General features: G+C 41.9%; 1 protein-coding gene across 1 annotated transcript in view; it reads left to right on the top strand.

Annotated features, from left to right (window-relative positions):
- Positions 1–6,137: 6,137 nt before the first annotated feature.
- LOC121534907 (protein disulfide-isomerase TMX3-like) overlaps positions 6,138–16,754 on the top strand; it is a 38,364-nt gene continuing 27,747 nt past the window's right edge. Inside the window, exons 1-4 of the mRNA XM_041841524.1 lie at positions 6,138–6,299; positions 6,487–6,550; positions 6,852–6,894; positions 7,183–7,306. Coding sequence (XP_041697458.1) covers positions 6,266–6,299; positions 6,487–6,550; positions 6,852–6,894; positions 7,183–7,306 — 265 coding nt within the window. The 5' untranslated portion in view covers positions 6,138–6,265. The remainder of the gene's footprint in view (positions 6,300–6,486; positions 6,551–6,851; positions 6,895–7,182; positions 7,307–16,754) is intronic.

The following is a 16,754-nucleotide window of genomic DNA, read 5'->3' as shown; positions in this document are numbered from 1 at the left end:
TCTCCCTCGATCTGGGGCTCCACGCAAGATCTCACCCCGTGGGGTCAAAATGATCACAAGAACGGTGAGCAAAGATCCCAGAACCACACAGGGGGACCTAGTGAATGACCTGCAGAGAGCTGGGATCAAAGTAACAAAGCCTACCATCAGTAACACACTACGCCGCCAGGGACTCAAATCCTGCAGTGCCAGACGTGTCCCCCTGCTTAAGCCAGTACATGTCCAGGCCCGTCTGAAGTTTGCTAGAGTGCATTTGGATGATCCAGAAGAGGATTGGGAGAATGTCATATGGTCAGATGAATCCAAAATATAACTTTTTGGTAAAAACTCAACTCGTCTTGTTTGGAGGACAAAGAATGCTGAGTTGCATCCAAAGAACACCGTACCTACTGTGAAGCATGGGGGTGGAAACATCATGCTTTGGGGCTGTTTTTCTGCAAAGGGACCAGGACGACTGATCTGTGTAAAGGAAATAATGAATGGGGCCATGTATCGTGAGATGTTGAGTGAAAACCTCCTTCCATCAGCAAGGGCATTGAAGATGAAACGTGGCTGGGTCTTTCAGCATGACAATGATCCCAAACACACCGCCCGGGCAACGAAGGAGTGGCTTCGTAAGAAGCATTTCAAGGTCCTGGAGTGGCCTAGCCAGTCTCCAGATCTCAACCCCATAGAAAATCTTTGGAGGGAGTTGAAAGTCCGTGTTGCCCAGCGACAGCCCCAAAACATCACTGCTCTAGAGGAGATCTGCATGGAGGAATGGGCCAAAATACCAGCAACAGTGTGTGAAAACCTTGTGAAGAGTTACAGAAAACGTTTGACCTGTGTCATTGCCAACACAAAGTATTGAGAAACTTTTGTTATTGACCAAATACTTATTTTCCACCATAATTTGCAAATAAATTCATTAAAAATCCTACAATGTGATTTTCTGGATTAGTTTTTCTCATTTTGTCTGTCATAGTTGACGTGTACCTATGATGAAAATTACAGGCCTCTCTCATCTTTTTAAGTGGGAGAACTTGCACAATTGGTGGCTGACTAAATACTTTTTTCCACACTGTATATAGCCTCCCTAATGTTATTTTATTTTACTGCTGCTCTTTAATTATTTTTTATTTTACTTTTTTACTTATCTATTTTTTACTGAACACTTATTTTTCGTAAAACTGCATTGTTAGTTAAGGGCTTGTAAGTAAACATTTTACTGTAAGGTCTACACCTGTTGCATTCGGCGCATGTGGCAAATACAATTTGATTTGAGTTGATTTTTACTGACAATTGAGATATACAAACTATAGCATAAGGGGACGACAAGCGGATAACAGGCAATCCGTAATTTCGATTAAGACATTAATGAGCGAGCTAGGACGGACACATAGTCAATATAATTATTTGTTCAGCGCTTTTGAAATGTATAGCGACAGAATTCAGAACATGGGCCGTTCTTACAGTGTTCTCCCTGTACACCAAGTCAGATCCGTAGGATAAATAAAGGGGGCATATACGCAGACATTGAAAGCTCTTACAATATTCAATGATTACATTTCTCTAAAACAGGTTATAGGCTACATGTGCACAACCAAGTCAGAACAGTAGGCGAAATTAAGAGGGGAAAATAGACAAAAATTTTAGGGTGAGGCACATGGGCTACTAACAGCTTACTACACAACATACACTTAGTATTACTTTCTTAGCCACAGTAAAAATATCTCCCTGGCATATTACATAATTTATGCAGCAGCATACAATACATTTTTGGACTCACCTTGTTGTGCTGTGCTCACTTGAACAGGAAGGTGGCACGGTGGTCCTTCGTGGGCACATTTTGTCATCAAACTTTGTCATCAAAGTCTGGTATTCTCTGGATTTATGGTGCTTTCAAGACAACTGGGAACTCGTAAAAAAACAAGGTCGAATCATGATGACGTCAGTGATCATCAGGTCGTAGCTCTAGAAAGAGGCAGAGTTCCCGACTTACAATTCCGAGTTGGATGACCGTTCAAAAAGTATTTTCCCAATCGGTTCTTGTTTTTGCCCGAGTTCCCAGTTGTCTTGAACTCACTGAAGTCAGATTTCCCAGTTCTGAGTTAACAGTTGTTTTACCGCGGCAGAAATCATGCTGGATTGACAGCATGGCCAAAGTTGAATATTTATCATTTTAAACTTGGAAAAGAGACCCTTAAACCCAGACTTAGGACCACACAGCCACTCCACTGAATAGCAGGCTAGTGATTTCTTTGCAATACTTGCAGTTAGCCACTGTCACTGATTCCTTCCAAACCCTCATTGTTGAATTTGCGATTTCCAACCGATGAGCTCCGATACGTTTTATCTATAATTTCTCTTCATATGGCAAGGATTGAAAAGGATTTGCCAGTAGATTGTCAACTTGATTCATGATAATGACTGCTTATTTAGCTTGCTAGCTAAGATTTTGAAAGTATGATGTTGACATGATCAGTCCAATCAAAGCTACGGTAGATGTAATGTGATTTGACGTAATTTTATCTGTGGCCAATGACGTTGAGCCTTCTTGGATGGGCACTTCTAATATAACTCTCTCCGTAGATTTTTCGGTGACCAGTTGAGGCTCCTCAGAGGAGGAAGGGGAGGACCATCCTCCTCAGTGAATTTCATAAATATTTAAATGGTAAAACATTTAAAAAGTTATCATTTTTAGATATATATATATATATATATATAATATAGTTACCAAATAACTGATTAAAACACATTTTTGCAATGAAGGTCTACAGTAGCCTCAACAGCACTCTGTAGGGTAGTTCTATGCTGTAGCCGGAGGACAGCTAGCTTCCGTCCTCAATACAACATTTTGGAGAATCATGGTTCTCACCCATTTCCATAGACTTACACATTAATTATGACAACTTCTGGAGGACGTCCTCCAGCCTATCAGAGCTCTTGCAGCATGAACTGACATGTTGTCCGCCCAATCAAAAGATCAGAGAATTAATCTAGTACTGAAAGCATATGCTACAGCTTGCTAGCACTACAGTGTATAAAATGTGGTGAGTAGTTGACTCAAAGCGAGAGAAAGACAATAGTTGAACATTCTTGAACAAATTAATTTATTCCAAAATGAAGGAGAAGCAAGAGAGAAATAGAGAGAGAGAGAGAGATTGTCAATCTTTTTCACTTTCAGTTTCACTTACTTAGCTAGCAAATGCAGCTAGATAGTTTAACCTACTGAAACAACCTGCTCAAACAGAGGTATGCTATGTTAGCTAACTGGCTATGACTTTCCAACACAACACTGGAACTCTTCCAAGTTAAGGTAAGCTTTTGGTATTGCTAATTTATTGACCCCAGGGCCCACTGGTGTAACTGCTTACTGACTGTACACTAACGTTACTGCATGATTGTAGCGGGTTTACTAAAGTGCAGTGGTGGAAAAAGTACCCAATTGTAATACTTTAGTAAAAGTATAGATACCTGTGAAAGTCACCCAGTAAAATACTACTTGAGTAAAAGTCTAAAAGTATTTTGTTTTAAATATACTTAAGTATCAAAAGTAAATGTAATTGCAAAAATATACTTAAGTATCAAAAGTAGAAGTAAAAGTATAAATCATTTCAAATTCCTTATATTAAGCAAAGCAGACGGCACCATTTTCTTGTTTTATGTACGGATAGCCAGGGGCACACTCCAACACTCAGACATTATTTACAAAATATGCATTTGTGTTTAGTGAGTCCGCCAAACCATTGCCAGTAGGGATGACCACGTGTTCTCTTCATAAGTGCATGAATTTCACAATTTTCCTGTCCTGCTAATCATTCAAAATGTAACGAGTACTTTGGGTTGTCAGGGAAAATGTATGGAGTAAAAGTACAATTATACAATATTTTCTTTAGGAATGTAGTAAAGTAAAAGTTGTCAAAAATATAAATAGTAAAGTGAAGTACAGATACCCCAAAAAATTACTTAAGTAGTACTTTAAAGTATTTTTACTTAAGTACTATACACCACTGCTAAAGTGTTAACGTTAGTTCTATTAGCTATGCTGACTATGACGTTACTTTAGCTAATATGGTGACAACGATGTAGGCTGTGTTGTGCATTGAAGTCCACAAGCGAAGGGAAGAGAAGGAATACAACGTGGCTGCTATGAAAGTGAACTCTGTTTACGAGTGATCAGGGGTGTATTCATTCTGCCGATTCTGTAGAAAAAAGTTTCTTAAACGGAAGCAAACGGAACAAAACGGGGATAAACATGCCTGAATTTGTCCAATAGAAACTCTTGTTTGCAACTGTTGGACTAATGATTACACCCGATATAGTGTGCAAGGCGGTATTGAATGCCACTGTCTGTCACCTCAAATTTGTCTCTCGACCTGTGTGCACCTACATTGTAAACTTTCATTCATAGGCTAAGTTGTATGAACCGCATGATGCGTATAGGGAAAATTAGAGTATCATGTAGTAGCCTAAACCTATCGCTGTCACATTGAACTGGGTGAATGGAACATGAATGAGAGTCATCCAATATGCTGTAATAGAAATAAGGCCATGCTCATGAAAAATAATCTTCCTCCCTCATCTTAAACGACACTGACCGCCACTGGTGGTGACCTAGTGTCCCCATGAGTGACAGAACACTGAGCCAATCACGGTGCAAATGGAGAACATTACCAACCCCTACGCTCTGTATTTTCTGCTGGCTGCCCCACCACCACAGAAAGCACTGAGGTAGGCTGAAAGAACTGCATTTTGGAGCTACCTTACTCAAGAAAGCAAATAAGAGACCATGTTTGTATGTGGCTTTATTAACTCAATTATTTACTTTTTACATTGTTTGCAAACTGACATGTGACACGTCTTAATGCCAAAATAACATGCAAAACAGGCAAAACAATTATAATAAATAAGCGCTAAAAGCCTACATTTCCAATTTTTTACTGTAATTGTATTGTGAAAATTGTCATAATCTCTTTATTAGTTTGCTATACAATTTTATTCTGTATGGATATTTCTTGAACATTTCTGTGAGTGTTTGCATTTTCTTTCTCAATGTTTTTATAGGCCTATTTTTATTTTGATGATAGTTTGCAGATAGATATTTCAAATAAATTACTAGACCTACATTTTGAATAAAGAGAGAAAACAACATTATTTGTATTCTTTCATTCATTCTGTGTGAATCAAAGGTAGGCCAAAGTTTTTAATGAACCACTTATCACATCTCCATATCCAAATGCGGGGTGGCAAGATTGTGTAACACTTAGCTTATTGCTCCCACTTATATCACATCATTAAAAGTCCTAGCTATGATTAAAACAATTCCACTCTGTAAAGTTTACCATGAGTGGACCCACCAACACAAGTGTAGCGAAAAATTACATTGCAGCCTATGCAATGTCATGTCCGATACACGGTCTTTCAAAGTGGCCTACATCCGAGTGCGTTCTCCCATTCCAGCCTGGTCTCATAGACTAGACGTAGCATAGTAAAAGTAAATAAGTTTCACTCAAATGTGTATGATATGTTACGTTTGGTATGGGTACTATGGGTACATAAGACAGATGGTTACTTAACGCGAATGTCCAGCAACCCAAAGGTTGCGAGTTTGAATCTCATCACGGACTATTTGAGCTATTTAGCAACTTTTCAACTACTTACTACTTTTGAGACTACTTAGCATGTCAGCTAACCCTTCCCCTAACCGTAAAATTATCCCTTTTAGCTAACCCTTTCCCTAACCCTAACCTTAACCCTTTTAGCTAACCCTTTCCCTAACCTAATTATTCAACCTAACTCGTTAACCTAACCCTAACCTTAACCCTAACCCCTAGCCTATCTAACATTAGCTAGCTGCCACCTAGCCACCTTGCTAGAATTCGTAAGATATCATACGTTTTTTGCAAATCTGTAACATATAGTACGTTTTGCAAATTCATAACATATATTACGAATTGTAATTTGTAACAGATCATATGATATGGGTGATGGACATCCACAAATTAATACATACCATACGAAACACAACATATCATACTAAAATTAATCATCCCTGATTTACATACAGAATAATACGAAATGCTATGAGACCAAGTTGCCCATCCAAGAACGTTACGTTTTAAAGAGGCTTTTACTTTGACAGACAGTTCCAGGACTTGTGGCCTTGTTGCTCAACATTCTAAGCGCTGCAGACAAACGGCAGCGGATAAAGGGATCCGGATCAGTCCTTCACTCGTGAATTTGCTGATTGATTATTTATTGGATAAATCATTGCGGGAAAATTATGGAAAATAAAAAGTTAGTCGTCCTGTGTACAGGTAGGCTATTAAATAATGTCAATACAAACTTGCGATGTTGATTAAGCGACCGAGTATTTTTATTTTGTCATGATGGTCCGGTTAATTGTTTAATGTTCTTAACGAGCAATAATAGATTGTTTTCATTTGTCCAGTTGGTTTGTGTCAGTTGTGTCCTTATTGTAATATTTCCTCTGTATGCCTCTAGTTTCTTTGACAGTTTTGTTGAGTATAGCAACGGTATCAGCCTTCGTTGAAGAGCTCGATGACACGTAAGTTATTTATATTAATTAGATAGTTATTGCTTTGATAATAATGCGGAAATGATAGACTATACGTTTTGGTCTGTGAATGCCATAACAAAAACAAAATCCACCAAATAACGGAATATCAAAGTAGATTGCTGTTACCCACACCACCTGACAAGGCACCCTGGTCATCCTCTTTCCATGGTCCTAAAAACGTAAAGGCGACATACCAGTACCTAGAAATGATTGTGAAAAGTTAATCATAAAATACATTTCCATTGTATAGATTTACCAATGGTTGTTGATTTCTCTTACTAATTTGCAGGTTTAAAGACACAATAATGCCTGATGAGATATGGCTTATTCAAGTAAGTATGAATGCAATTTTATATACAAGAAAACCTCAAATAATGATTGTGTGGAGAAGCATTGTGTACTTTAGGCCAACATCAAGAGAATGCAAGAGGGGACATTGAAATACGCACGCATGAAAATGAAATTGAAATACGCACGCACACACATAGCTTGGTGCATTGTTTTATCATGTATGTTGTGTGTGTGTGTCATGCTTTTTTTTGGAAATATGTTTTATTTGAGAGCAGAAATATAAATGCATTTTAAATGATGGTGATTGTGCTCCATTTGTTTTGTGTCAGTTCTACGCACCCTGGTGTACCTATTGCAAGCAGCTGGACCCAGTGTGGTATGAAATCGGGGCAGAGCTAAAAAGCATGGGGTCTCCAGTCAACGTGGGCAAGGTTGACGCCACAGTCCACACCAGTGAGTCGAATTATCTGATTTGCACATTAAGTTAAAAGACAGAACAAAAAGACAAGACATAAGGCAGAACAACAGTACATAACAGTTAAAAAAAAACAAAAAAAAACAATATGACAGCAATATAACGTGACTACCAGAATACAAAACGGATTGCCTGGTGGAATAAGTATTATACTGATGAGAAAGATACTGGAAAAGAGGAAGAGGATAAAAGAGGAAAACTGTATTGAAAAAGAGAGAAATATCTAACACTTAATCAGCCATTAGTATTTCATTTTCTTCTATTAGAGCATGCTTTAAGAAAATACATATATTTTGGTTCTCTCTGTTCAGATGTCACTTTGACACCATGTATTGGTAAGGAGACGGGACATAGCTTCAGGAACATATTTTAAAAGTTGAAATTGGATATCTTGTACAGGGCATTATGGGTACTGTAGTGCATTATACTACAACAAGTACTCCTGCTTTTACTGTTTAGATCATAAGGACTGGGATAGAGAGTGTGAATTGATCCAAATAGTTTCTTAATTGCTGGAAAGTTACTGGAGCAAAATGCATCCCAAAACAAAACCAAGGAAGGTTTTAATCACTCTCAGGCAGCACTGACATCTACTGGTTGGTCAATATACAATAGTTACAGAATATCAGCATAGTTTTTACAATCTTAAAAAAAATATTGTAATAGTATAATAATCTGTATAGTACACTTTTTATAGGCTCTGTAGTTATTCCGAAGGCGTAGCCTACCGAAACTATGCTGAAATACAGTCTTGTCAGCTGCTATTGACTCAATATTTTCTAAATAACCACTATCCTACATCGTTGTCACTTATCGCCACTTGATCCATGCAATACAATACATCATTATATAAAGGGTCTCTGAAATAGTTTTCTTCTTATGTTCACCATAGAGTAAGGGTTTACCTAATTGTGCAATAAGCCAACCAGTCACAGTGCCCTGTCATATTTAGGACCACAGGGCCAGGATTAAGCCAGTCTGTTCACACTAATAGGCTTAGTGAAGCTTTAAAAGCCATTCCAACTGTGTGTGTGTGTGTGTGTGTGTGTGTGTGTGTACGTACGTGTGTTTTGTGCAACATATGATAAGCCATGCAAACCAGATGGGCTAACAGCGTAGTGAGCATTTTCAGTGCTGTTCGGCCTTATTAAACCTTCAAATCCCCTATTATCTGCTCCTGTATGAGAGAGTGGAGTAGGTTAGCTATTCTCTCTCTCTCTCTCTCTCTCTCTCTCTCTCTCTCTCTCTCTCTCTCTCTCTCTCTCTCTCTCTCTCTCTCTCTCTCTCTCTCTCTCTCTCTCTCTCTCTCTCTCTCTCTCTCTCTCTCTCTCTCTCTCTCTCTCTCAATTCAATTCAATTTAAGGGCTTTGTTGGCATGGGAAACGTATGTTAACATTGCCAAAGCAAGTGAAGTAGATAGTAAACAAAAGTGAAATAAATAATAAATATTAACAGTAAACATTACACTCAGAAGTTTCAAAAGAATAAATACATTTCAAATGTCATATTATTAGGGGTGTAACGATCCATCTACTACATCGATGTATCGATTTATATTCCTATGATCCAACTACATCGATCTGTGCTCGGCGAGTTGGCGTTTTGGACAACATATATCGATCTAACATCGTTTTAAAATGTAATAAATCGATTGTATCGATACTAGGAAATAACCCATTGGATTTAAGCACGTCAGACTTTATATGGATGTTTTTTCTTAGCACTTTTAATGATAAAGGCTTTAAACATTACTCGATTCAGTCTGCCTATCCGTGACGTCATCGCGCCAGCAGCAGCGCAAAGGCGAGAAGACAACAAAACATAGCATGGCGGACGACAGAGGAGAAGCCGACGAGCGAGAAATTATCAAGCCACCATTGCGGTCCTTACAAGAAACAGGAATCTAGGAAACTTCACCTGCACTGTCCAGTATCCAGGTATTTATTTCAGTCACACTGGTTGAATTTTTGGCTAAAATGTTACTGAATCGATTTCAAGTCACAATCGTTTCGGATCGTATCGTTCTAAATGAACCAATATCGTCCTTGAATCGTATTGACAACCACGAATCGTGATACAAATCGAATCGTTGTTAAAACGAATCGTTACACCCCTACATATTATGTACAGTGGGGAGAACAAGTATTTGATACACTGCCAATTTTGCAGGTTTTCCTACTTACAAAGCATGTAGAGGTCTGCAATTGTTATCATAGGTACACTTCAACTGTGAGAGACGGAATCTAAAACAAAAATCCAGAAAATCACATTGCATGATTTTTAAGTAATTCATTTGCATTTTATTGCATGACATAAGTATTTAATCACCTACCAACCAGTAAGAATTCCGGCTCTCACAGACCTGTTAGTTTTTCTTTAAGAAGCCCTCCTGTTCTCCACTCATTACCTGTATTAACTGCACCTGTTTGAACTCGTTACCTGTATAAAAGACACCTGTCCACACACTCAATCAAACAGACTCCAACCTCTCCACAATGGCCAAGACCAGAGAGCTGTGTAAGGACATCAGGGATAAAATTGTAGACCTGCACAAGGCTTGGATGGGCTACAGGACAATAGGCAAACAGCTTGGTGAGAAGGCAACAACTGTTGGCACAATTATTAGAAAATGGAAGAAGTTCAAGATGACGGTCAATCATCCTCGGTCTGGGGCTCCATGCAAGATCTCACCTCGTGGGGCATCAATGATCATGAGGAAGGTGAGGGATCAGCCCAGAACTACACGGCAGGACCTGGTCAATGACCTGAAGAGAGCTGGGACCACAGTCTCAAAGAAAACCATTAGTAACACACTACGCCGTCATGGACTAAAATCCTGCAGCGCATGCAAGGTCCCCCTGCTCAAGCCAGCGCATGTCCAGGCCTGTCTGAAGTTTGCCAATGACCATCTGGATGATCCAGAGGAAGAATGGGAGAAGGTCATGTGGTCTGATGAGACAAAAATAGAGCTTTTTGGTCTAAACTCCACTCGCCGTGTTTGGAGGAAGAGGAATGATGAGTACAACCCTAAGAACACCATCCCAACCGTGAAGCATAGAGGTGGAAACATCATTCTTTGGGGATGCTTTTCTGCAAAGGGGACAGGACGACTGCACCGTATTGAGGGGAGGATGGATGGGGCCATGTATCGCAAGATCTTGGCCAACAACCTCCTTCCCTCAGTAAGAGCATTGAAGATGGGTCGTGGCTGGGTCTTCCAGCATGACAACGACCCGAAACACACTAAGGAGTGGCTCCCTAAGAAGCATCTCAAGGTCCTGGATTGGCCTAGCCAGTCTCCAGACCTGAACCCAATAGAAAATCTTTGGAGGGAGCTGAAAGTCCGTATTGCCCAGCGACAGCCCCGAAACCTGAAGGATCTGGAGAAGGTCTGTATGGAGGAGTGGGCCAAAATCCCTGCTGCAGTGTGTGCAAACCTGGTCAAGACCTACAGGAAACGTATGATCTTTGTAATTGCAAACAAAGGTTTCTGTACCAAATATTAAGTTCTGCTTTTCTGATGTATCAAATACTTATGTCATGCAATAAAATGCAAATTAATTACTTAAAAATCATACAATGTGATTTTCTGGATTTTTGTTTTAGATTCCGTCTCTCACAGTTGAAGTGTACCTATGATACAAATTACAGACCTCTACATGCTTTGTAAGTAGGAAAACCTGCAAAATTGGCAGTGTATCAAATACTTGTTCTCCTCACTGTATATATACAGTGTTGTAACAATGTGCAAATAGTTAAAGTACAAATGGGAAAATAAATAAAGATAAATATGGGTTGTATTTACAATGGTGTTTGTTCTTCACTGGTTGCCCTTTTCTTGTGGCAACAGGTCACAAATCTTGCAGCTGTCATGGCATACTGTGGTTTTCACCCAGTAGATAAGGGAGTTTATCAAAATTGGGTTTGTTTTCGAATTCTTTGTGGATCGCTGTAATCTGAGGGAAATATGTGTCTCTAATATGGTCATACATTTAGACGTTAGGAAGTGCAGCTCAGTTTCCACCTCATTTTGTGGGCAGTGTGCACATAGCCTGTCTTCTCTTGAGAGCCAGGTCTGCCTATGGCGGCCTTTCTCAATAGCAAGGCTATGCTCACTGAGTCTGTACATAGTCAAAGCTTTCCTTAAGTTTGGGTCAGTCACAGTGGTCAGGTATTCTGCCACTGTGTATTCTCTGTTTAGGGCCAAATAGTATTCTAGTTTGCTCTGTTTTTTTGTTTGTTCTTTCCAATGTGTCAACTAATTCTCTTTTTGTTTTCTCATGATTTGGTTGGGTCTAATTGGGTTGTTGTTGTTGTTGTTGTCCTGGGGCTGTGTGGGGTCTGTTTGTGTTTGTGAACAGAGCCCCAGGACCAGCTTACTTAGGGGACTCTTCTCCAAGTTCATCTCTCTGTAGGTGATGGCTTTGTTATGGAAGGTTTGGGAATCGCTTCCTTTTAAGTGGTTATAGAATTTAACGGCTCTTTTCTGGATTTTGATAATTAGTGGGTATTGGCCTAATTCTGCTCTGCATGCATTATTTGGTGTTTTACATTGTACACTGAGGATGTTTTTGCAGAATTCTGCATGCAGAGTCTCAATTTGGTGTTTGTCCCATTTTGTGAATTCTTGGTTGGTGAGCGGACCCCAGACCTCACAACCATAAAGGGCAATGGGTTCTATAACTGATTCAAGTATTTTTAGCCAGATCCTAATTGGTATGTCAAATTTTATGTTCATTTTGATGGCATAGAAGGCCCTTCTTGCCTTGTCTCTCAGATCGTTCACAGCTTTGTGGAAGTTACCTGTGGCGCTGATGTTTAGGCCGAGGTATGTATAGTTTTTTGTGTGCTCTAGGGCAATGGTGTCTAGATGGAATTTATATTTGTGGTCCTGGCAACTGGACCTTTTTTGGAACACCATTATTTTTGATTTACTGAGATTTACTGTCAGGGCCCAGGTCTGACAGAATCTGTGCAGAAGATATAGGTGCTGCTGTAGGCCCTCCTTGGTTGGTGACAGAAGCACCAGATCATCAGCAAACAGAAGACATTTGACTTCAGATTCTAGTAGAGTGAGGTCGGGTGCTGCAGACTGTTCTAGTGCCCTCGCCAATTCGTTGATATATTTATGTTGAAGAGGGTGGGGCTTAAACTGCATCCTTGTCTCACCCCAAGGCCCTGTGGAAAGAAATGTGTGTGTTTTTTGCCAATTTTAACCGCACACTTGTTGTTTGTGTATATGGATTTTATAATGTCGTATGTTTTTCCCCCAACCCCACTTTCCATCAACTTGTAAAGCAGACCATGTCAAATTGAGTCAAAAGCTTTTTTGAAATCAACAAAGCATGAGAAGACTTTGCCTTTGTTTTGGTTTGTTTGTTTGTCAATTAGGGTGTGCAGGGTGAATACGTGGTCTGTCGTACGGTAATTTGGTAAAAAGCCAATTTGACATTTGCTCAGTACATTGTTTTCACTGAGGAAGTGAACTAGTCTGCTGTTAATGATAATGCAGAGGATTTTCCCAAGGTTGCTGTTGACGCATATCCCACGGTAGTTACTCTCTCTCTCTCTCTCTCTCTCTCTCTCTCTCTCTCTCTCAAGCTTTTTTTAAGTAGCAGGGTTTTTTTTTATTTTTTCATTTTTTACATTGTAGAATAATAGTGAAGATATCAACACTATGAAATAACACACATGGAATCATGTAGTAACCAAAAAAGTGTTAAACAAATCAAAATATATTTTATATTTCAGATTCTTCAAATAGCCATCCTTTGCCTTGATGACAGCTTTGCACACTCTTGGCATTCTCTCAACCAGCTTCATGAGGTAGTCACCTGGAATGCATTTCATTTAACAGGTGTGACACGCCCTGACTCAGGGGACGCTTATATGTTGAGTCAGGGTGTGTATATTCCTAGTTGTGCTTGTTCTATGTATGATGATCTAGTATGTCTAGTTCTATGTTGGCCGCTGTGGTTCCCAATCAGAGGCAGCTGTCGCTCGATGTCTCTGATTGGGGACCATACTTAAGCAGCCTATTGGCACTGTCTAGTTGTGGGATCTTGTTCCGGGTAAGGTTTGTTGTTTGTACAACCTTAGGACTTCACGTTTCGTTTGTTTGTTGTTTTGTCGTGTGTTTATTCAGTGTAAATAAACATGTACGTATATCACGCTGCGCCTTGGTCTGACCCGTCATTCAACGAACGTGACAGAAGATCCCACCAAACGAGGACCAAGCAGCGTGCCCAGGCGGAGCAGATGGCCATGTCACAGGTGGCCAATTTGTGGTCATGGGAGGAGATATTTGCAGGGAAAGGACCATGGGCTAAGTTAGATCCCCAGGCAGGAGAGGAGCAACGGCAACAGGGAGGAGGCCGGTCGAGGAGGAAGCCCGAGAAGCAGCCCCAATAAAAAAAATTTGGGGGGGGCACACAGGGTGGTTGGCGGAGCCTAGGATTAGAGCAGAGCCAACTCCCTGTACTCACGCGAAGAGGCGTATGACTGGGCAAGCTCCGTGTTATGCGGAGCTACGTACTGTGTCGCCAGTGCGCCGGCACAGTCCTGTACGTCCTGTGCTTGCACCACGCACGTGCCGTGCGAAGATGGGCATCCAGCCAGGACGGGGTGTGCCGGCTCAATGCTCCTGGTCTCCAGTACGCCTCCTCGGTCCCGCATATCCTGCGCCAGTTCTACGAACTGTATCGCCAGTGCGCGTGCACAGCCCAGTGCATCCCGTGCCAGCGCCCCGCACGTGTAGTGCGAAAGTGGGCAGCCAGCCAGGACGGGTTGTGCCAGCTCTCCGCTCCAGACCTCCAGTCCGCCTTCACAGTCCGGTCCGGCCCGTTCCTGCTCCTCGCACCAAGCCAGTGGTGCGCGTCGCCAGTCCGGCCTGGCCTGTTCCTGCTCCTCGCACCAAGCCAGTGGTGCGCGTCACCAGCCCGGCGCGGCCTGTTCCTGCTCCTCGCACCAAGCCAGTGGTGCGCGTCGCCAGCCCGGCCCGGCCTGTTCCTGCTCCTCGCACCAAGCCAGTGGTGCGTGTCGCCAGCCCGGCCCGGCCAGTTCCTGCCCCTCGCACCAAGCCAGTGGTGCGCGTCGCCAGTCTGGCCCGGCCTGTTCCTGCTCCTCGCACCAATTCAGTGGTGGGCGTCGCCAGTCCGGCCCGGTCTGTTCCTGCTCCTCGCACCAAGCCAGTGGTGCGCGTCGCCAGTCCGGCCCGGCCCGTTCCTGCTCCTCGCACCAAGCCAGTGGTGCGCGTCGCCAGTCCGGCTGGCCCGTTCCTGCTCCTCGCACCAAGCCAGTGGTGCGCGTCGCCAGTCCGGCCCGGCCCGTTCCTGCTCCTCGCACCAAGCCAGTGGTGCGTATTCCTAGTCCGGTCCGGCCTGTGCCTGCTCCTCGCACCAGACCAGTGGTGCGTTTGTCCAGTCCGGCACAGCTGCTCCACTCCGGAGCCAGAGCAGTCCGCTCCACCGGTGCCTGATCAAGTTCCAGTCAGCGGCTCCACTCCGGAGCCAGAGCAGTCCGCTCCACCGGTGCCTAGTCCGGCTCCGGTCAGTGGCTCCAGTCCAGACCATGACGTCAGCCCCTCTCCAGGTTCGGGGTCTCCCACACCAGGGTCCAGACAGGGCCAGGTGTATCGTGGGAGGAAGGAGAGGGGAAGCAACACGCCGAGTTCTAGACCAGACCAGGGGCGCAACAGGGAGGCGGAGAGTGAGAGGTCGTCACGCCCCGAGCCGGATTTGCCTCCGAGGCAGAATGCCCTCCCGGCCCCTACCCTGTTATGTTTATGTTGTGCGGTCGGAGTCCGCACCTTTGGGGGGTACTGTCACGCCCTGACTCAGGGGACGCTTATATGTTGAGTCAGGGTGTGTATATTCCTTGTTGTGCTTGTTCTATGTATGAGGATCTAGTATGTGTAGTTCTATGTTGGCCGGTGTGGTTCCCAATCAGAGGCAGCTGTCGCTCGTTGTCTCTGTTTGGGGACCATACTTAAGCAGCCTATTGGCACTGTCTAGTTGTGGGATCTTGTTCCGGGTAAGGTTTGTTGTTTGTACAACCTTAGGACTTCACGTTTCGTTTGTTTGTTGTTTTGTCGTGTGTTTATTCAGTGTAAATAAACATGTACGTATATCACGCTGCGCCTTGGTCTGACCCGTCATTCAACGAACGTGACAAGGTGTGCCTTCTTAAAAGTTAATTTGTGGAATTTCTTTCCTTAATGCGTTTGAGCCAATCAGTTGTGTTGTGTTGTGACAAGGTAGGGGGGTATACAGAAGATGTATATTGACCAACCAGTTTTGATGTCTTCATTATTATTCTACAATGTAGAAAATAGTAAAAGTAAAGAAAAACCCTTGAATGAGTAGGTGTTCTAAAACTTTTGACTGGTAGTGTATATCAAAATGTTTGAGTGATTTAGTCATATAAAACTATAACTGTACTAGAACCCTGGCTTTATGAAGATGAACAGGTAATTCATATTTACATACTGTACACTCCTTTCCGTATTTATTTGGAGTCGTTCCATGTCATTTCAGCAAGCCATGACACCGACCCTCTCAGATTGTTCTGAAATCGTTTCTGTAGTTAGAAACAGATGAGCATTCCTGCAACATTTTATAGAAATGTAATTGACTGTAATTGACCCAAATTGGCCCTTTAAAGTTTAGGATTCACATAATATTAAAGAAATATAGTACCCAACATCTGATTTGGATCACACTTCTTCCTACCATTGAGTAAGACATGAGGAATCCAATAAAATAGTCAAAAGCCACCCACAGACCCCCCAAACCCAACGCCAATTCCACCCCAACAACCAGTATACAGTATCAGTTCTCTACGTCTGAGACAAGTAGTATGAAGCTACGGCAGATTCACAGGGAATATATTACATAGGATAAAGGAATATTGCTTCTTCATCCTATGTAATGTATTTCCTGTGAATCTAGTGATTGGGACCAAATACTAAACTTTTTAATACTTCAATACACTATAAGTGAATTTGTCCAAATACTAGATACATAAAGTGTTTTAATTTCTAAATGGTAAAACAGATACAGTGCCTTCAGAAAGTATTCATACTCCTTGACTTTTTCCACATTTTGTAGTGTTAGAGCCTGAATTTAAAATGGATTAAATTGAGATTTTTTGGTCACTGGCCTACACACAATATACCATAATGTCAAAGAGGAATGTTTTCTGAAATTTTTACAAATTAATAAAAAATGAAAAGCTGAAATGTCTTACATTTACATTTTAGTCATTTAGCAGATGTTCTTATCCAGAGCGACTTACATGAGCCAGAAGGCACACCTTGAGTGCATAATTTTTTATTTATTTTTTCATACTGGCCCCCCGTGGGAATCGAACCCACAACCCTGCCGTTGCAAACACCATACTCTACCAACTGAGCTACAGTTTTGAGTC

The sequence above is a fragment of the Coregonus clupeaformis genome, chromosome 21, assembly GCF_020615455.1.
Source record: "Coregonus clupeaformis isolate EN_2021a chromosome 21, ASM2061545v1, whole genome shotgun sequence".
Taxonomy (NCBI): Eukaryota; Metazoa; Chordata; class Actinopteri; order Salmoniformes; family Salmonidae; genus Coregonus; species Coregonus clupeaformis.
This window is presented reverse-complemented; position numbering and strand designations above follow the sequence as displayed.